The 22,468-nt window shown below is 42.5% G+C and overlaps 1 protein-coding gene across 1 annotated transcript in view; it reads left to right on the top strand.

The window, feature by feature from the left end:
- SLC2A12 (solute carrier family 2 member 12) overlaps positions 1 to 22,468 on the top strand; it is a 30,281-nt gene that overhangs the window by 5,448 nt on the left and 2,365 nt on the right. The window contains exons 2-3 of the mRNA XM_086744722.1: positions 2,396 to 3,718; positions 20,869 to 20,991. Of these exons, the coding sequence (XP_086600848.1) occupies positions 2,396 to 3,718; positions 20,869 to 20,991 (1,446 nt within the window). The remainder of the gene's footprint in view (positions 1 to 2,395; positions 3,719 to 20,868; positions 20,992 to 22,468) is intronic.

The following is a 22,468-nucleotide window of genomic DNA, read 5'->3' as shown; positions in this document are numbered from 1 at the left end:
CACAGCTAAGTGCAGTTGGAAGTTCAAGTTGCAGAAATTAAGTCTAGAAATAATTTACAGATAATTTATAGTGAAAGCAATTAACCATTGGGACAACTTACGACTTAAGTCATTTGCTTTCAACCACTAGCAATTTTAAAATCAAAGTTGAGTAATGTAAATGGCCTAGTTAAAATAAAAAGTCATTTTTATGTGTCTGAAGGTTTATGCTGTACTGTTCATGAATGTCAGACTGGATGACCACGGTGGTCTCTTTTGGCTTCATAATATATGAATTAAAGCAAAATCTTAGGCTAAATCTACATGGCTCAATGACGTAAAATACCGAGATATCCAAGAAAGCAGAAATATCAGCACTGATATGCAGATCACTGTGACTAAATTAGCAATGTAGCTTCTGATACCCAGGCTCACTCATTCAGCACAACACTGTGTTGTTACCAGCCCTGATTTCCATCCAGGATTCATTGGGAGGGTATATTTTCCAGATCTACTAATATACAGCAAGCAAGGAAGTCAAAAGTATAAAGCGGAGGGGAAAAGCAGGTCTACATATACACCCATTCCCCCCATGCCCTTACGGCCCATCATAACAAAACCACGTGTTTTTTGCTTATCTCTTTTCTATCTCTGGTTTGCCAGCCCCCCGGGCCCAGAGGCAGAGTGGGCTGAGCTGTACTGAGTGCACTCAAAAGCTTGGGGCTGCTGCTGCTTGGCTTCTGCTTGGCTCAAAGGGAGCAAACCCAGAGCCAGGTAGGAGAGCTAATAGGTGATATTTATTTTAATAGACTTAATGCGTTTACAGATCTCCCCCGACCCTGGAGGCACAGCTTATACTCTGCTGCCCTCCAAAATAACCTGGCCTCCTGTGGAGGGGCTGCAGGGCTTGATGGCGGGCTCACCCTGGGAGCCAAACTACCTCTGGGAATTGTTAGGAGAATGCAAGGTGGCATGGGGCACCGCCATGCCAGGGATCATGCCAACTATTTAGCAGGATTCATGGCCACGTGCCAGGGTCCGGGGCTGGGCTCTGGCACTGTTTATTTTATAGTGTGCACGTACTGCTAGGGCTGCCCTCCTTCTCTCTCTTCACGATTTGCTTTAGAAATGTAATATCCTCTGTCAAATGGGACTGATCCTCGCCAATGTGCTCAAGAGCTATTGGCAAGGAACTCCAGGCAGTCAGTGTGATCAAAGAGCCTTAATGCCTTAGAAAAATAAGCTGAAAGTAAACAAAGTCTATGTATCATTTTCAATTAGACCATATACCACTTTCCAGTCAAGCTGGAAAGTACTTGTTCCAGGAGAATTAACTGAAATATGGACTCTGTTATGCTGCAAAAGCTACCTCTCCTCAGACACGTCCTATCTATCCAACTAACCGGAAAATCAGAAGTCAATTTACTCTTTTCCTAGTTGTGTGGCAGCCAATATCATGATGAGAGGAAAATCATACTGGGAGAAAGAACAAGACCAACAATAACAAACTGATATATTCCTCAAGGTTTAGAGTGCAAAAGGCTTCACAGTTAGTAGAATACAATCAGTCAAATCTATCCTGTAACAATAAACAATGAATCACAGTTGTATAAAATGAGTTTGTTTTAAAATGGATGTTCAAAGGCACATAATCTCCATTTGGTTTATGTTTTCACCATCTGTTTTTTATTTCTGACATTGTGGCTGTCATAAAGTATGCGAAATATTTGATCCTGATATTCCAAAGAATCTGAAATTAGTGATGAGCAATGCCCAGAAAGTTCATGAATTTGTACCTCAAAGACTGGTCTCCCTAGAATATCCCAGCTATCTGGATAAGCCTGGTGCTCAGTGGATATCTTTCCATGGGCAAAGAAAAAACACTGGTACCAGCAGTCTTCATGGAATCCTCAGGTGAAACAAAAGATCTAGTAAGTGGCAAGGGAAAACTTAACTTATTCAAGTCAGGGTTGAAGCAGTTTGGCTGCGATATTACTGCTTTCCTTGCCCATGGTACAGTAGTTGGGTGGACAAGACTTCCTCATTTCAGTACAGGAAAAACATTGAGAATGTCTCAGGACAAAAATCACTTTATCACCAAAAGGTTGTATTGCCAGTGTTGCCTTTTGCAATGATGTTCTGAGGCAGAAGGCTTAATTATTTAGAGCCTGGTCAAAATCTTATTGACTTCTGGTCAGGAAGATAAAGAACACAAAAGCATTAAAATTAAAGAGGATTTTTTTTTTTAATAGCCTTTTATGTCACCACTACTGCTGAGTTTGTATTCACCTAACTGCTTTGCCTAAAAGTTACAAAAATATTTTTTGGACTGGAATATCAAATAAAGTTATTCTTAGCTGTCAGAATGCTGGAGAAATCACACGTTAAAGTTTTCGTGTTTTTTCTGTTATTTCAGGCTGTGGAACATTTACTTTTCTGTCTTCTGCTGTTGCTGCCATAAGTGGACTTCTAATGGGTTATGAGTTGGGACTTATCTCTGGAGCTCTTCTTCAGATGAGTAGCATATTAGCACTCTCTTGCAAAGAGCAGGAAATCATTGTAAGTTCCCTGCTTTTTGGGGCCTTATTTGCATCTCTTACTGGTGGATTCCTGATAGACCGATTTGGAAGGAGACTTGCTATTATTATTGCATCTTCTTTACTTGTGTTGGGGAGTCTGATTTTACTGCCCTATGAATCATATGGGATACTTATTGTGGGACGGATTGCCATTGGTATTTCCATATCATTATCATCAATTGCAACATGTGTGTACATTGCTGAAATCGCCCCACATCACAGAAGAGGCCTCCTCGTATCATTAAATGAACTCATGATTGTGATAGGCATTCTCTTTGCCTATATTTCAAATTACGCATTTGCCAGCGTATCTCATGGCTGGAAGTACATGTTTGGCCTTGTGATTCCATTAGGTGCCTTGCAGGCTATTGCCATGTATTTCCTTCCCCCAAGTCCTCGGTTTCTTGTGATGAAAAACAACGATGAAGCTGCAAGAAAAGTACTGGAGAGGCTACGGGAAACATCAGATGCTACTAAAGAACTTACTGTGATAAAGTCTTCCCTGAAAGATGAACATCAGTATAGTTTCTTGGACCTGTTTCGTTCAAAAAACAACATGAGAGCCCGAATGTTGGTAGGACTCACTCTAGTTTTTTTTGTGCAAACAACTGGGCAACCTAACATTTTATTTTATGCATCGACGATTTTGAAGTCGGTTGGGTTCCAGAGCAATGAAGCCGCCAGCTTGGCTTCTACTGGAGTTGGAGTGCTTAAAGTGGTCAGCACAGTCCCAGCCACAGTTTTTGTGGATCAAGTTGGAAGTAAAACTTTTCTGTGTATTGGTTCTTCTGTTATGGCAGTATCATTGGTCACTATGGGCTTAGTGAACCGTAACATACAGGTGAATTTCACTGGTGTCTGCAGAAGCCAATCTCCAGAGGATTTCTTCCTCCAGAGACCAGGAAACCTCACTGGTGTCACCAATGGGAGTCTCAAGGACCTCTTTGCTAGCATGGCTTTACCAGAAAGACTGTCATTCGACATGCAGAGAAGCCCAGACATTTCCAGGACAGGAGAACTGAACAGGACTGTCCTGGCAGGAGGCAAAAGCACAACAGGGTCTCACATGGAAAGTGGGGAGGTTCCAGTTGTCCTGAAATGGCTCTCACTGGCCAGCCTGCTTGTTTACGTTGCTGCATTTTCCATAGGTCTTGGACCAAGTAAGTACTTAATTTTTCTAATCCTTTGTAATGATTTACTTACAAGTGGATCAGCTGCTGGGATGACATGCCCAGCTTGGCATCAGGTCGTTCCCAAGCTGAGAAAAGCAGCGTTTTCTGCTAATACGTACTAGTATTGTCACAGACTGTCCTGGTGGGCCTGGGGAGTACTTGTTAGGAACAGGCCCTTCCCATTGAGGTCAATGGCCTAATCTCCCTTCAATTCAGTGAAGTTAACTGTTCCCCTTCAGTGAAGTTAAGAACTGGTGTGAGCTTAGTACAGCAAAAATACGGGGCCCCTCGCTGTCTTTCCTATTCCTAGTCTATTGTGTCCTTACATTGGGAACATTAAGAGGAGGCATTTGCTGTTGCTAACTGATAAACACAAGATAATGAGTTCTAGACCTCTGTAATGGTCTGGCTCCGTCAAATCCATGAAATGCCAACGTGCCTGAGACCAGCTGACTGCATAACAGTCTTGAGATATAGGAAAGACATTCAAGGCATCATAGTGCATTAGGAAACTGTAGTATCATCGTCACGTGGAAGAACACAAAGGCACGTCACTGCACAATGAGGTACTGCTGCAGCTGCCATCACACTTGCAGGGTTCCCACTCTGTCCTGACGAGAACGTGTCTGCAGTTCCCAGGCACTAGCAGTTAACTCTCTTCATTGTGTTTCGGTTTGTTTTGTTTCAATAGCACTTGTATATTATTGTTCTTTGAAGGTGTTGATTTTTTGAGCCATACTGCAAAAGCCCCATGCCTGGAGTCCATTATTTATTAACAGTCTCCATGTGCTTTTGTGCCCTGGCTCAAACTTGCCTTGCAAACACACTGTACTCCTGCTGCACTATTATGATAAAAAGCTTGCCACAAGAAGACAACCCAACAATTGCACTAACAGCAACTCCTCTGCAGTATTTATTTATTTTAAACATTGCTCACTGGGAGAGCAGCGTGAGATAAGCAGTCATTTCCAGGGCAGTGAGCCTGCCTGTGTTATTGCATTATTCCCTCTCTTGCAGACCATCTCAGGGCTGGATTCTACTTTCAGTGACACAGGTTCATAACCAGGGGTGCAGGCCTGAAAAGAAAATGTTACTTGAGCTGTTATGTGGATACTTCAAATACACATTTAATGACCCTCCAGGCAGGGGCACAGGTTCAGTTTTGGACTCCTGTTGAAAACTGCTTTCCTGTTGACTGGGCTGTAAGTGGGTTCTTGGTCATCTGAGTTGGCCTGATGTGATGTTAATGATGATGGTGTCTACTTCCTTGTGGGCTACAGAAAATGAGGTGTGTTTGCCAGGCTAATTTGAGACATCTTTGATGCCTGTGCCTGTTTTCTGACCTCTTCCTTGACTAAGAGCACAAATGCTCTCAAAAAGCAAACGGGAAAGAACAGGCACCATCTAAGCTCCAGCATGTTGTGATCATGTGTGACAAAGCCACAGTTTGGCAATTTAAACAAAAACAGATGCATTTGCATAGCAAGTGAAGGCCAGTTCCAGAAGAGATACAAATATTTTAAAATGCAGGTAAGTGCTTTCGAGACACTTCTATGCCTTTAAAAAATATAATGCTCAGTTAAAATTTGCAATGTATAGAAAATGCAAGGGTCAGAGAATCAAGAGATTGTTGGAATCTGCAAAGGATCTATTGTGGTTAAATAGTCTGGGTTGGAACTTGAGGTTACAGTTTGTGTCTGATATGCAGCCTTCAGCATCTGCTGCTTGGAGTCCAAATCTTTGAATGCATTTTAAAAGCCTAGTTTTGTTATCCTCAGTATGCCTTTCTTAGCATAAAGAAAAAAAAAATTGAGCCCCTCTGCTTATATAAAGTAAACACTTTTAACACATTTATGTTATTAATCTCTAAATCTGGTCTGTGGTCTGGACCAGATCATTAGCTATTGTCTACTCTGAAACGAGGAGGCATCGAGGCTGCACTCATGGGATGCTGGGGACAGAAGCACTGTCACCTCCGCACCACTGTATTTTCAATGCAAAAACCTCATATTCCACATGATGTCTGCCCATCTCGGTGGCTAAGATGAAGGTGGTGCTGGGGATGTGTCTGTTTGTAACCTACAGATCAAGTCAGTCTCTTTTCGACAAAGAGCAGAGGGGATCTTGCTCTTTTCCCTCCACCTCCCAAGGCCATTTCTGGAACAAGTTCACCCACTTTATTTTGAGTCCATGCTGCATTATGTTCTGTGGGGATAAAGAAGAGTCTATGCAGCACCATTAGGAAAATGGCACACTCTTCATAGGGCAGACCACTCAACCTGAGCTCTGTCATTTTTTTTTTTTTAATTATTTTGTCCTATTTTTTTTCTGCTTCCTTTTTTGGGATTCTGGTTAATGAGTTAGTTACAGTCCAGATTTGCATAGCAGACATTTATAAATGTTGTATTTTTCCACGATTTCTCTTTTGCCTCCAAATTACATGAAGTAGATGGATTTTTAAATTAACTAAACATATGCTAAATATATTTATTGCCATTTATCAAAGGACTCAGGCAGCGCAGTGATGAGCATTCAAAAACAGACAGTGAGAGATAAAAGCCATTTTTACATTACAAAAGAATTCACAGAGTAGCAAGCATCTGCTTAGTCACTTTTTTGATTCTGGGGTGCTCTGTATTTATATCATCAACCCTTAGGCAAGATAAAAGGAGTATTTCTGCTGCTCTGTTTTGGACTAATTATGTTTGATGAACTGCGATTCAACTGCTTGTTCACACTCCATTTCACACAATTATGAGGATGTTTTGTAGGTGCAACAAATCAGTGTTGCATCACACCGCAGAACAGCACATGCCGTCTCTCCAGGGGCGTTTGCACAGCCGTTTCAAGGCAGTTAGTAGCTAAGGGGACTTACTCAACCCCCATCTTTGTCTTGAGTTACCTTTGTCTGTATAGCATAAAGGTCAAACGAGGATCAACCGTTCTTACAAAGGAAAGATGCCTGCAGAGCCCAGGAGAAACCTCTCTGGCTGCCAGGTGAAGGGTGAGGAGTGCAAGAGGGGCTCTTCATGGTTTTCAGCGCATGATCGCAAGGAGAGGCATTCTAATCTGCTGATGTGGAAGGAGGGACAGGAGAAATCTGAGCTTCGCAGAAATGCTGCTGTGCCTTGCGCAGGGAGCGGTGACTGCAGGCTAATAAGACGAGGGCAGCATGGAGGTAGATCACTAATTCGTCACCCAAGCTAAAAGCTCAGCGTGACCCTGGAAAGTAATTTAAGACAAAGGACACACAGAGAAATTCTAATCAGGGCAACAACCACGCATGACCACTTACTAAATGACACAGACTTAACTGAAATAGTTGCAGAGAATCTCATTTGCCAGATGCTCTTTTCAAAGCACTTGAGGGGGAAAAAAAAATAGCGGCTTTCTTACAAAGATATGTCACCTCCTTCACTCATCGCTGCTGTGTGGTACAACATGCTGAGATACAGGAAGAAGGAAAGCCAACCTCCTGGAGTATCAGACTTAGTTTCAAAAATAAGGCTGTAAATGTGGGACTCTTGGGGCTGGACAGAGCATGTGCAACAAAGTTCTCTTGGTGAACAGCTGTAGAGCAGCTCTACCCTTCCTGAAACAGAGCGGGTGCCCAGAGCCCTGCTGCTTTCCTCATGGACCTGGTGAACAAAATTCAGATTCAGCTGTCAGATGGCACCCGTTACCAAAGATCTGCTTCTCTGCCCTGATCCTCTCCTTTTGCACCATTTAGGATCAAAGACTAAATAGGGACAACTTCCCTCCATAATTTCCTATATATCTCCTAAGTGAGGAGGTCTCACTCAGTGATCTCACCAATAAGAAGCTGAAAGAGAGACAGTAGCACCATACACATTAATACAGGGATGCAGTGTGGTCTGTAGGCCGTACTCTTTATTGAACAAAAATCAGGGGGGCTCCAAAAAGTCCTAGGTTGAGAAGCAAGTAATGTAAACTCAGCCTGGACCCAAGAGAGCATCTGTTTTCCCAGTCTGAATTTGTTCTAGCAAATAAAAAGCCACTGGGCAAAACAGGACTTGGGCAGTACCTCTTTACACATATTGTGCGAGAGCAGTTCAAGGAGATCCATGGACATCACAGGTGTTTTTTCCTGTGGATGGGGAACACTTTTATGGAGAGGGGATGTCGAATGAGTGCGTTTGGACTGCATGTATGGCACTGGTGCCTTGCATAAAAGAGCTCTTCGTCCTTTGTCAGTCCTTTAAACAGGTTCCTGTAAAACTGCAAAGGCATTTTAGGCAGTTGGCCAATGAACTTCGGAATAATCTGCTGGTGCAAATGACATTAGCCCCGCTGATGTCACGGCAGTTCATGCTGAGCGTGCGGGTGCAAATCAAAAAAAGCACCTACAAGTGGGGCTGAGGGGCAGTTTCATGATGCGAATCATCCTCAAAACCATTTAGATGCATAAAGTCTGAAGGTATTTATGTCTCTGCCAACCTGGGGCAGAAGATGTTCTATTACAGCATGTCCTAGAGCAGCTGCCAGCTTTGTGCAGCTCTCTAAAGCCAAAGGTCAAACACTCAGAGCTCTTCCCTTGGAGGCTATCACAGGTTCGTCTTCCAGGGGACTTCTCGGAGCTGCAGGGATGCCCCGGCCCCAAGTGCTCAGAGCCTGCTTGGCACGCACACACCTGTGGCCACAAGAGACCCAAGGCAGATCAGTGTCTGCAGCTGGAGAAATGTATTCTGTGTTTTAGGGCTTGGCACACAAAAATACCACATATACCCAACAATGCAGATATAAAAAAAAAAAAAAAAAAAAAAAAATATTTTTAACATTTTTGTGGTCAACAAATAAGTGCATAACAGGGTCTTGGAGGAGGAATGTAGAACTTACTGCAAACTCTGCTTTCCATATAGCTGCTTTAACTTTTGGTCAGCTCTGAAGTGGCCAGGCATTTGGACTAGGTGATCATTGTAGGTCCCTTCCAACTGAGCTGAGCTATTCTATTCTATTCTATTCTATTCTATTCTATTCTATTCTATTCTATTCTATTCTATTCTATTCTATTCTGTTCCCATGTAAAAACACACCTGTTTTGTCTACATCTTATTGTGAGCTGCTGGAGTAATTTAAATGCAGTTTTAAACTCATATTGGGGACAACAGGGAAGGTGGAAAAAGGATCAGGCAAGAAGGATCAAGGGTTCCAAAGAAAAGTGAAATCCATGGAGGTGAGGAAGAAATAAGTCCCTCTTTCAATCCATCACTGTCCTTCTTATGCAATCTTATGGTCTGTGGCAGGCTTTCCTTATGTATTTTATTGGATTAAGTAAGCCAAAACCCAGAGCTGGAACATTTCCCTAAAGCCCAGAGAACTACACTGGAGACAAATTTAGTCCCCTTGACTTTGTTCCTGTGATTCTTAGACTAACTGGCTGCCTGAGTTAAAGCATGATTCATCGGTACAGTTGAATGCAGAACCTTTTCCGTGTCTTTCACCTCAGTCACTAAATGCATCTGTAACAAAGCCCAGAACAGCTGGTTTCACATATAACACTGAACAGCCTAGGGACTCAATCACAGAAGTCATATCTCTTGCCGCCCTTATGATCCAGATCACATGGGTCTGCTTTTTCTCTGCCCCAAAATGCTCTTGGACTTAACCTTGGCCACCAAATGTTTTATCAGAAACTGGAAAACTTTGTGGGAAAGAGAACTGTCAGTGTGGAAATCCTGACCCTCCATGGATTTAGTTGTTTTTTCCTGCATTTTGAAATATTGTAAGCTGTATGGCCTTGTGCTGCAGAGGCTTACAAAAATCAAATTAGACGGGCAATAAACTCAAAATAAATTTTATTCTAAACCAAATTGTTTTGCAGAGAACTGACTAGAAATGAGGTATTTAAAAATTGTTAAACACTCCAACATTAGTAAACCACAGGCTGAGGATGTATGAGGAATGCATACTGCACAACCAACTTAAGAATTCTTAATATTTAGAAATGAGGATCCAAAATGTGCACAGTCACTCACTTATAAGATGAGGGCTCTCCACCTCGAGAAGTTTCCTTAGGCAGCATCCTGACCTAAGTGGAGAGTCCCTGACCGCAGCCCCGCTGCTCGTAAGAGGACCGGCTCCAGCTTGCCCTCCAGTGGGGGCTCCAGTTACACCCGAGTCGAATCTGAGCTGTGGTCACATATGGTCACCTGAGTTGTCATTGTCTGGAGACCCCAGTAGGCACTGTGTGGGCTCAGCCAGAACTTCCTGGAGCTTGGGCGTACCTGCCGCACCTTGCACTAGCTTGGAAAACACTGGTAAATGACAGAAGTGTCTAGAATTCATAGCAGTATCTTTGACATCAGAGCAATACTTCAGGCTTTTACAAAACATATGGTTATTGCCTTAATTTGTAGTGCACATGAATTTGATGTTAACAAGCATTCATGCTCAACATTGCCTTGCATGACATTTGTTTGCAATGTTTTATTTTTGAGCTTCTACATTTTGCAGAGCAGCTGTGGCTTGGCCTTCAGTTTCACAGAAATGAGCAGCATCAGTTTAACGTTGTTTTGTGGTTTACTCTGGAAAAGGAGATAGTAGTGGGGATTTAATTAAGTGCTCAAAAATAAGCAAGCGCTTAAATGCTTTGTTGGATCTGAACCAAGATAATAAACCTTGGAAATGTGCATGTTTCACTGAGGATCAGTACAGACAGTCCTATTTTAGTTAATTAAAAAATGATCTTGGCTTCTTTATTTTATGACAAGATTCCTAGCACTGTTCATTTGTACTGAATCATCTTTTAATGCCTGCATCCATGTGGTTTGACGCTCCTAGTGTTTATCTAGTTCATTATTCCTGTGCTATTCCAATGGTGCCTCATGTGGCCTTTGTTTCACACTATGTCTGTGCTACCAAGCTGCAGCAGAAAGACAAGGCATGCCAAAATGAAAAATAAAGCAAGGATAGTGACGTGCCTGCTTGTCCCTGTTTCCTTGCCCCAGACAGTGTTTGTCTAAAGCCCTTTGTTAACACATCAGCTAACCCAGGAATCGGTCTGCCTTTCCACAGGCTGACTAGTAGTAGCAAAATGCAAGCCAATTTAAGATATTTTTGGAAGCTGCGATGCTGAATTACAGGATTTCAAATTGCAGGAGGTGTTCTCTAAAATACCAGCCAAATAGGTTAATCTTATCTGACTTGATACAACCCACAAGTTTTGGAGGCTTTTTTAGGTGCAAAAAAAGGTCACAATAAGGAAAAAAAATATTTTTGCAGTAACGAGACACGGCAATGTCAGTGGGACCTTCTCCTTAATTATAGCCTTGTCCAACTCTGAGGCTGAATTTAAACTCTATACTGAGGTGCACACCTGAAATCTGGGATGTCATTTTCACCGACAACTGTGTTCCTGCTCAAAACTTTACTTTTAAGTATGTAGACCAGGGAAAGTCTTGGCAGATGAGGCCAAGGGCTTTGCCTTCTGAAAGACAGAGCTTTTGGTACTGTGAAAAGAAGGGGGTGACCACACCATGCCCCAGCCAATATTCCTGTCTCTCTGCAACGACGGTGGTTCTATCTGTTGCTGCGGAGCAGAAAATTTGGCCCTCAAGAACTACCTAGAAAAAGTAGGGGACTACCTCTGTTTTGGCATACTACGCTCCACTTAAAACAGTAATTTGAGTCAATATTCTGATCTTGGTGCTCTGGATTATATAAATATCTCTCTACTAATAGTTGTATGTTAATAACCTTATTGACACAGAGGCACTGTTTAAGAGGAATGGCTCCTATGCTTAAAATTAGGCATAATTTTAAAGTTCAACTCAGGTTAGTCAGTAGGCGCTGGCCAAAATGAAGCATTTTACTTCCAGACCCACTTCATACAACAATCTAGAGAATTACTATTGCTGTGATTCTAACTAGTAATTGGGCCTAACAATCCTCTTTTGTTCCACAGGGACATTATCTTCTATAAAGTGGTGCAGTGTCAAGCCAGTCTTAGGATACCATCTAGCACAAGCTTTCATATGATAATCAAGGCTGCCTATCATTAGCCAAATTTGCCCTTCTTACTTTGTAGGTCAAGTGTTGCATTTAAGCATTCAGGACATAATAGTGGCCTTTGATAATCGACAACGAGAAAGATTTTACATTTGTTTCCTTCACCATGTTCTGGGAGAGAAGATCACTGTGACACTGAAATCTGTGAAAAAGTTTGTAGGGCATATGTCAAGCTTCATAAAATCCAGTTGCCTTTGGGAAAGAGGGCTGGGAGGAATTTTTTAGAGGCAAACTGATCTTGGGCCAGCTTTGTGCAGAAACTAGAACTGTCAGTAGGACTTCAAGTGTAAAGACTTATTATTTTATTTCACTTGTAAAGATCATCAAGCTAAAACGCATATTATAAAGGATGAGAAAATAATTAGGCCAGAAAGGTAAAGAAGTGCAATCACGTAACTTACTGGCACTGCTGAGGAAGGTGTAGACTGGCAGCCAAAGTGCAGAGCGCATGGCCGGACGGTAAGTCAGTGCATGAAGTGGGGAGACTGCTTCTCCCCACGGCATCTGAGTTTCTGTGTCACATTGAGCTCCGGGAGGAAAGCCAGGGAGATTTTTTTCAAAGGGAAAGGGGACACAGGAGGGCACCCAGCTTCTGTTGCCTTTGAAAATCAATCCTAAGCACAGAAAACTCTTATGAAAGAGGGAGAACTAAAAGACACTTTGTGGCGGGAGGACCCAGAGCCTTCACACCTTCCTCCTGGCTGCCTCCCTCCAGCAACAACCAAAGCAAAGCATAAGCAGCAGTGGCCAGTGAGGGACTTAAAAAATGGATCACTGCAGGCCTCTCGCTAAATAAGTCACTGTTGTAAAATGTTGCTTATCCTGTCCACTGGGAGTTTTGTAAAGACTACGCACAAATCTCTCGTTTGCAAGAGCAAAGACTTGAATTGCCCCCAACAGCTCTTTTCTGTTGTGCACCCTCTCAAGGACCAACATTAGCCCTTGGATATTGGAAAAATAGCTTAATTTACCCCACTCAGATGGGTAATTTCTCCTCTCCATACTTTTTAGAAGTGGAATATGTGATAATCAGAACTAATTCAAGCACAACTTGCTGGTGAATTAGAGCCTCTGGCTTCTGCAGTCATTCCTCTGCAAATGCCTCAGAGGATTATCCTGGATTCAATATTCTGAACAAATAAACACCTACAAACAGGAATACACATTTCAGGTTTTAATTAAAAGGCCTTTTTTTTTGGATGGCAGTATGTGATTTATTATAATAAGCACATTCTCCCTTGAAAGCTTGTTTTATTTTTTTTTCTCTCTCTCTTTTTTTCCTTTCTGCTTGCCCTGCAACTTGTATGGTCTTTATGGAACAGTTTGAGTGTCTATATTACAAAGGATGAGAGAGAGACAGTGGCTGTGAAATCCAGTTACAAACAGAATTGTAATCTCATACATCAGTTCAAATCAACTTCTGTTAGGGGATCTGAAAAGAGGTACAGACTGTTGCATACCTGTCTACAAGAAAGCTATGATGCATCGTACTGATATATTTGCTGCTGAGTACTGTTATTAGGCAAGACGGTACACAAATCACATTAACCAAGACAATTATATAATTCCTAGATGTTTATACATTTATCACTTCTTGCCCAGTAATCCTTCAGATGAGAATCATTGTCTGTAAGGAAATTTTTCTTGCTTGTTACTATTCTTTCAATCTGAAAATGGACAGTAATTGAAGATCACTGAAAATAGATTTAAGAATATATTGAACAGCTTGCATGAAACAGGAAAACCCATACCAGGCATTACATTTTTTGCAAGTTCATGGAGATAAAAATTCCAATAGTAAAAAAAAAAAAAAGGTGTTAAAATACAGGCTCATAGTGGTGAGAAGGTCAGAGGAGGAAGGACAGCTGGAGAAAATCAGAGGTGAAGTACAGGGAAAGAGGTACTGCATTGGTCTCGCAGTCTCTTCCCCAAACCCCTCCTGCTGCTCTAAGGTAAACTGGAGGAGGCAGGAGTGAAGGGTGATTTCCACGGTCCACTGCAAGGTTTCTTAAAAAAGCACATGTGAGTGTTCAGCCTGCCTATTAGATAGTGATGCAAATAGTACAAACACTGCACAAAAAACCCCGTATGTACTCTGATACAGCCTCAGAGATAAAAGGATTACCACTCATCCTAATATACATTACTTCAAGGAGTCAGTCTAAAGGATTAACCATTAGAAACAGAAATATAGCGTACCAGAAGAAAATAAAAAGAATTTAAGATTTGCCACACCACATCAGCTCCTTTTGAATCATCAGTGGTACCAGGTATCTTGCAAACAGTAGTCATAAAGCTGCTCAGAGAGAAGCACCTCAGAAGCCACAGAATGAGGTACATATTGCCCTCACCTTTAGAGATCAGGATGCAGTCAGAGGCGTGAAATTAGCTGAGGCTTCTCCTGACCCCCCTGTTTATTAGCCAGTTATTCATTTTGAGTAGCCACTTCAGTCTCATATGATGAGGCAGAGCCAGGGAGACAAATGGCTTTCATTACGCAGAATCATTGATTTTTAATGCCAGTCACAAATGTCTGCTTTGGCCTTAGCACAAAACCATGGACAGAGTTTCCATCCACTTTTCATGCGTCGTATCTCTTTTACCTGCTTTCCAAAAGGACAAACTCCCCCTCATCCTCTCTTCTTTCCAGTCTAAGCATCCCTCACTTTTGCCAGTCCCCCAGATCTCCTTCACTGGAGCTGCTGCAAAAGCCTTTGCAGGGGTTGCATTGTGTGGGTGCTGGGAGCAGTGCCAGGACAGTGCTGATGCGTTACAGCAGCAGGTTACCCCATGGCCCAAATCCCAGCTATGCCCCAGTGCTGCGTGGCCTCAGGGCCATGCACCTCATCACCATGCACACTGCAAAGGCTTGTGCCATTCCCTGCAACATGCCCTTTGAAATCAAGGCAAACCAGTGCTGAAGGTTTTTGTGAGAAGTAGTTGGCCATCTGGCTATTTGTGTTAACACCCAGCAGAGCCAGAAACCTGGTAAATGAAAAACCTGTGGGATTTCATAAGCCTGGAAAAAAATCTGGTCTTGGCAAAGCCAGTCATTAGCCATGTCCTTTGACTTCCCTCCTCTCGTGGCAGCTTCACAGTGGCTTGCTTGCATCCTTCCCCAATGTCGATCATCTGTTACATGTTCTTACATGGTCTGCCTGCATTACCGGTGGATAATCCTTTCCTTATCTTCCCTCAGACCTTCTGTTGCTAACAACCCAGTCCTCCCTTTCAAAGTCTTACATACTTCTGCCTACTTCCCTCCTAAGCTGTAAATCCACTTAATCTCTTTCCAGAGTTTATACCTCAGAAACTTGAATTCTTTCAAGTATTGCAACGGCCACTCTCTAAATCTCACCATAAAGAACTTGATCTCACACAGCACAGGTATAGGAAAGGAAATAAAGCTAAGCAGCAAATGAATACCAAGGGAATCTAATATTTTATTAATGAGAGCTGCTGAGCAGCTTCCAATTTGCTTCTGCCTCCTGGCAGGAATAAGGTCAAATCAAGGACATTTTTCATTCATGTATGTCACTTGAATGTTGAGTACCATCAAGTTCACAGTATTTCTCAGATATTCTCAGATTTTTCTGCTTCTCCGATGTAAGCTTGTTAAGTTTTTAAAATTATTTTTTATTTACTGCATAGCTGTGCAGTAAGGAAGTAAGGAAGAATCACACAAGGGTTTTAGACATCTCTTTGCTTATTGCCCAAATATAAAGCTCATTAAGTTGGCCATGTTGGCTCAAACAGAAGTGCCACTCAATCAGTCTGTTACCCTGCCTCCAACAATAGCCAGTAGCAGATGCTGAGGGAAAATACATAAGAAAGCAAGCAGCATGCACAGCGTGTCCTTCTGCCTATCTGTAGTTTAGGGAACTTCAAGAAAAATGTTGGAGATTTATTTTTACTATTGTGAACAACAGTTCTTGATGAATCTTTCTCCACATATACAGAGAAATAATGTTTTAACACCCAGCATTTTATTGTTTTAATCCAGTAATATTTTACAGAAGCATCTTCCAAAAGTGCGTTCTATAGCTGAAATACGCATTGTCTGAAAAAGTACACCCTCCCCTTCGCCTACCTGCTGTCCCTGGTATCTTCACTTGAATTCTCTGGGTTTGTGTCTTTAAAAATATAATGAAAACCTCTCCTCTGTTTGTCTCCACTTCAACTCTGTTTCCCTCCACTGTACGTTATCTAAGCTGAAGAGTCCTCATCTGTTTAATTGCTCTTTGCAGAGCTCATTACACACCTTTCTCTGTGGCTCATCTAGTTCCGAGTTGACCCAATCTGCATGCAACATGACAAATACAGAAGCACAACAGGCATGCTCAGTGGCACATTCAGTGTTCCCCTCATAATAACTGCCAAGCCTCCGTTTGCATCCATGACCTCTGCCTCACGGAAGCCGATGCTGTCCCTGAACCACCCATAGAGGCTCCAGCACTTCTGCCCTGTGCAGTGGTGGCTGGTGTGGATACTGGTGACTGTTTTTCTCCATACATGTTACTTTGCATGTGTTGATGAGGAATTTTATAGGTCATTTTTTTCCAGAGTACTCAACACTTTGAGATCCTTTCGCAATTCTTTATGATCCTTCTTTATTTTATTTACCCCAAATAATTTTGTAGCATCAGTAACTTTTGCACGTCCATCACCTCCCTTTCCTGAGGGATCTGGAAATGAGCTGAGCAGATCTAGTCATCTCCTTCACTGTGAAAATTGGCCTTGTCCTTTGTTTCCTATTATAAACAGTTATGGGTCTATATGAATACATTCTCTTGTATCACCAAAGCCCTCTGAAATTGAAAAGCACCGTGGCTCATTCGTGACAATCCCCATGTTCCTTAACTCTTTCAAAGAGGCACAGCTTTCCTCAGCAAAAACTAGACAACTCTTCCTAAAGATGCTGTATATATCCTCCTTTCCTTCTTCCAGCTGAGATCATTTAGCTTTACCCTAGCTCCAGCCAGCAGCTCAGTACAGAAGTCTACCATGGTGACCCCATCTGTTACCCCCATGGAACATTTTCTTCAGTGCTGGCATGTGTCATGTCCTCTGTCACTGGCTTGTCATCCTCTCAGCCAGCAGACTTCCAAATACTTGGCTGCCTGATGAAGGTATTGCAAGTAACTTTTCAACAATTTTATTGTGTTTCCTTTGTTCGGACACAGCGCACACCTTTATGGAAGCCATATTTCTAACAGCTTTCTTCATTCAGTTGTTTAACTGTGCTGAGCTATTTATTTTTATTTTACTTGGTTGTCTGTGTATTTTAAGCCTCTAATCAGATAATTTAAACATTCTCCATAACACCACAAAAGCATTTACCTTGATTGTCCTTTTAATTTACAGAAAGCAGGCTTGTTCTAATATTGTTCTCCTTTTGAAATAAAATAAGGAGGGCTCTTTGCTCTTTCGTTTCTACAATAATATTGAATTTGAAATGTTATAACCAATATACCAGACTCCTTTGTGACAGTTACATCTTGGACTACCCCTACTCAGCACTGAAGCAAGATTTGCTTTTTTTCCTCTCATTAAGTATCAGGCAAAGTGCTGAAAGGAAACTTCATCTATGGTATGCAAAACATAGTCCCAGCACTGTGCTCCATTATGCAATGCATTCAGCCCGAATGGGAGCACCTGAAATCTTCCCTTTTAATTCTGTCTTCTGCCTTTACAGCCCCTGTGACTTTGTTTAGAGGTGAATATCACCATCCTGGCCAACAGGTTGTTTGTATACCTGAATCCTCTGCTCTTCCTATTCGGGCAAGGAATGACAGGGCACTGAGTTGCTGTGGTATTTAATGAAACAGTTAAGCTTTCTGATCCAATGCAATATTTTCTTCTGCATTTGCAGCGTGTGTTCTTTTCTCTAGATAATACCATAATAAAAGGCCATTCAACTGTACAATTTTTCTTTAAAAAAGCATACAACATGTATGTCAACATACCTCTGCTCCAGGTTAGCAAAGGTGAGTTACTACCTGCAGCTACTGCGTGAACGAATCCCACAGCTGTTGAATTTAGCACAGACACTCATGCTGAGCCCTCAGCCTCATCTCTTACCCACATCTGACCTGGAGAGCACCAGCTATTTTCCCATCTGTTCCACAAAAACCAGCCAAGGGTGGCTGGAGCAGACACTGGAACAATAGTGTGTGCAATGTGGTTACTATCACAGCATCCTTTTGAAATAATGTTAGACGACACAGCAGACGGGGGGGAAGTGGGGTTATTCGGGCCCTCTTTTTAAGGGCAGGCTGATTTCCCCTGTAAAATGCCACTGCTTAGGCTGGTGAAGGCAGAGCACACAGCTGACCTTGCAGTGGCTTTGGGAGCGTGTAGGTTAAATTTCTGCAGTGCTGTGTATACACAGTGCACAAGGTAGCAGCAGTCTTTATGAATGGGAGCCTGAACCTAGTTACTGGCTCCCCAGGAGAAAGCCACATCCCCGCCATACCTACAGCAGCTGCTGCTTTTTGGCAACAGTACAAATAGTAAAAACAATCCCAGAGAGGTGCTAAAAGCAAGGAATCGATGGTTATCGCTGCCTCAGCTTGGGGAGAGGGATAAACAGACTGTAATAAGTGTCAGATTTCTACAACTGCTCTTTCTCCCCAGGGAATAAGCCTGTCCACTCCTCACCAGCTAAGCAGAGGTCAGGGCCGTGCCAGAGGAAGTAGCTACCATTAGCAGACACAAAGAACAGATCTGGTGTGTCAGTGGGATCTGTCTGAATTAAAGAACTGATTGAAATAAGAGCAGCTAACCCCTATTGCGGCTCATGCAGATCCTCAAGTATTTTAGTTTCTTAACAGGAAAACAGTATGTTTCAAACCTCCAGACAAAATGTAGTTAGCCTGAAAGGGCCAGTCTGTCCTTGGAAAAATGCATGGCATTGAGCTGCCACAGTGCCACGCATTTCAGCTGTGGCAGGAGTCGTCCCCCTGAAGCCCACCCAGCCCCAGGTCCACCCAGCCTGGCCAGGCTGCCATGTCAGCATGCCGGACTTGATCTGCCTCACTCAGTGCCTCCCTGAGCAGCCGCTGCCGGTTGCTTGAACGCAAGAAGATTTCTAGAAGAAGCAAATATAGAACAAAGTACTCAGAGAAAAAGTTTATTCCTAACCCTGTCACCTGGATGTTGGTTTATGATCAATAGAAAGTAGGTTTGAATGCTTCCAAACTTTATTTTAATCTTGTCGAACGTGACTATGAATATCCCCTTTGCTGATCTCTATATATAAGCATTTTCCCAGCCGAGCTCGGCTGCGGGCTGCCAGGCCTTCCTATGGAGACCAACTCCATGGGCTGTGTACGCACCGCTGAGAAGGGCTCCTTTGCATCTCGCCTGCTTGCTGCTGCTCTTCTGCATTTTGGCTAGCTCTCCTCGTCGTGACATGTTGTGTTGGCTGTGACTAATGATACGTACTTCAACAGCCCTGGCGCTGAAGAAGGGCAAAACACAACCAAGAGATCCCCATGCACGGCCAGGGCCTGGTTTTGCTCAGGTGCAGGGCTAGCTGGCCTGGCAGTGAAAAACACCCACTTGAGAAGCCAGTTTTCTTCTTCTTTGCCCTCCCCTCATGTGCAGAGACCCCACAGAAGATGCCCAGGGCATTTCTTTAGAGCAGTGTTTGTCTTGTCAGCAGCGAGTGTATTCAACTTTGCTGTGATCCAAGTCTGAAAAAAAAGAAACGCCTCTCTATGGCTGCTGTTAGACACAGCTGCTGTGTTATGACTCTGTGCCACTCGACTATGTGTAACAGTGTCAGGCCATTACGCAGTGTGGTCTTGATTCTCCAGAATAAAATCACTGCTCTGCCAGGTCACTCCCACTATAGCAGTGAAGCTCTTTCTATTTTTCCTTTTTTTTTGAAAAAAAAAAAAAATTGGACCAGCTCTGGAAAGCATTACTGAATTCAAATCTGTAGTACAAAGAAATCTAGAGTTTGCTTGAATCTGCTTGTTGACTCAAGGGTCAGGTTTTTTTTTTTTCCCCTTTCAACTGGACCTTTATAGACTCCTTTCACAGCTTTTTTTCTTTTCTACCTTTACCAGTACTGTCACAGAGGAATCCTACAAGCATCCAAAGGGATATTCCAGTGTGACGCACACTCGGACACATAGGAGTCTATTTTTAAAATGTAACTTTAAGATTGTCCAATGAAAGCATCCTGAGGAAACTCCCATCTGTTATTTTGCAGAAACAACATAGCATAGGAGCTATTTATAACTGCCATGTCCAAGGGTCTGAAGATACAGTTCATCCATGTGTACTCCTCTGCTTTTTTGCAGTGGTCATCTGCTAACACACAGCCTCTCCATGCAGCAACCTCTTGCTAATGCATCTTGCTTATGAACAAAAGGACTATTTTTTTATTATTATTATTTTTTAACAATCATAAATCATGCAGAAACATGGTGTTACTTTTTTTTTTTTCTTTTTTCTTTTTTTGCTCTTGCTATCAAGGTGGTTACAAAGTCAGGTCTTCATGACTGAATTTGCTTTTGTGGGCTAGCCACCTGTGTTGTGGTGTGATATGAAGGAGCCAAAAATCAGGCCCTCTCGCTTCATTTATACCTCAGCAATCTCATTTATATGAGGCGGACAGCTGGAATAGCCAGCATGCTTCAGTGTGGCAGGTTGATTTATAAGGTGGTATAAACACACAGTGCCGCTCGGAGGCTGAAGATTACTTTGGTTTGCTGCCCCACTTCCATTAGCATTACGACACTTGAGAGTTATTTAGTCAGAGCTCCCTTTCAAACACAGATGTGCAGTCAGAGCTCACTTCCCCAAGGTCTTCTATGTTTCCCGGGTTCTGTGTGTGCTGGCAATGCCCCCCACGGCTCACCCGTGGGGTGCTGCGCGGGGATGATGCCCCAGGGTGATGCTGAAGTGCTGCGCGTGCTGCTTGCAGAGCACGGGTGGTCCTCAGGATCTTGGGCCCACACAAACCTAACCCTGAAAATCACCTTATTCTTTCAGGAGGCCTCACCTGAATTGATGGACTACCTCAGTTTACAGCAAAGAAAGTCATCCTTTCAAAGACAATTTTTTTTTTTTTTTTTTTTTAATTCCTTCTATTTCAGTGTCCTGGCTGGTCCTGAGTGAAATTTTCCCTGGTGGGATCAGAGGACGGGCCATGGCTTTGACATCTAGCATGAACTGGGGCATAAATCTCCTCATCTCCTTGACATTTTTGACTGTGACTGGTAAGATTTCTCTGTGTCCTTCCAAGTTGATATTCTCCTAGAGGGCAAAAGGAATCTGTCTGGCTGTCAGAGCACCTTGCACACTCCTTCCACAGGCTGCGAACTCCACCTCTTAAAAACATTTCCTTAGTAGGTTGAAAATACATATTTAGGATTTAGTCTTGCACTTTCTGAAGTCAATGAAAGTTCTGCTCTAGATTAGATACAGCTTTTCTGATCAAACATTTTTAAAGCCAATCCCATTGAATCATTCCTTTTCACAGGAACATCCCGGCTTTGAGAAAACTGCCTTTAGAAAAAGGTGTCCTTGTAACTTAAAAATGTTTAATGTTTTAATATGAGAAAGGAGACTACCATATAGTAACTTATGATGTGACGATAAACAAAGGAAAAGGTTAAATGCTGACATTGAAATTCATTGATTGGCAAATTTTTTTTTCTAATTTTATTTCATAGGAAGTTTTGCAAATTTTAGTTTTCAGTCTTATCTCAGGAAAATATGTGCTGATAATCAAAATATATAAGGGAACAGAAATTTCAAATTTCCTTAATTTTACATTACTCTCCACTAGGGGTAGGCAGTCAACCCACAAAAAAGTCGAGGTGGTCTTCATCGTGTTAGATGCATCGAGATGGATTTGAAAATGAGTGTGATCTATGACTAAAATGGGTTTCAGTGTTTTATTTTCTTAAAAAAAAAAAAAAAAAAAGAGAAAGAAAAAACCCTGAGTACTATCTTGATTAAAATTAGGGAAAATATGCTAGGCCAAACTCATTGTGTCCACACGAGCACTTTAGGTAGATCAAGGGTCCTCTTCAGAAGCAAATCATCCAGTTGCCCCAGTTACCGCACTTTGGTTTGCATCTCAGGGCAGTCCTGAACTGCACAAGCTTTTGGAAAAAAACAGACCAGAAAATGCACAGTGAATGTACTCCAGCTGCCAATACTTGCTCAGTCCTTGGACCAGATGAGAGCTATTCCTAATAAAATGTCCCCAAAAACAGATAGTGCAGACCTTAGGTCCTCAGCATCAACTGTTTCACCTACCTCCTACTGTGCAGCATTACTTGTTACTGCACACCTAGCCGTTAATCTGGTCTCAGTTTCAGTAAGCCACAGTAACTCTATTAACTTAGCTGGGTCTAATCTGGATTTATGAAAGTGTAACTACAAGCAAACAATGTGTTCCTAGTCTACGGGAGAAAGACAGAATTGGCAATCCTGTCTTCAAATGAATACATGTGGAGGTCACGGTGGTGGCCAGCAGCACCTGCACTTAGGTATCTGATGCAGAAGACACCGGCTGGATTAGCGGCTTCATCTGCAATTTTAACTCATGACACAACTGAAAAATGTCCTGACTTTCTGGCTCAGTTTTAGCAGGGAAAAGGGCTAAGGGAACTGCAGCAGCCTGTTTGGCTTTACTATCCAGTGGCTGCAGAATGCATCCCTCAGGCTGAGAACCTACCTGCCCCT

Source organism: Chlamydotis macqueenii, chromosome 3, assembly GCF_036417535.1.
Source record: "Chlamydotis macqueenii isolate bChlMac1 chromosome 3, bChlMac1.mat, whole genome shotgun sequence".
Classification (NCBI taxonomy): Eukaryota; Metazoa; Chordata; class Aves; order Otidiformes; family Otididae; genus Chlamydotis; species Chlamydotis macqueenii.
Note: the sequence above shows the minus strand (reverse complement) of the source record. Positions and strands in the feature narration are given on the sequence as shown.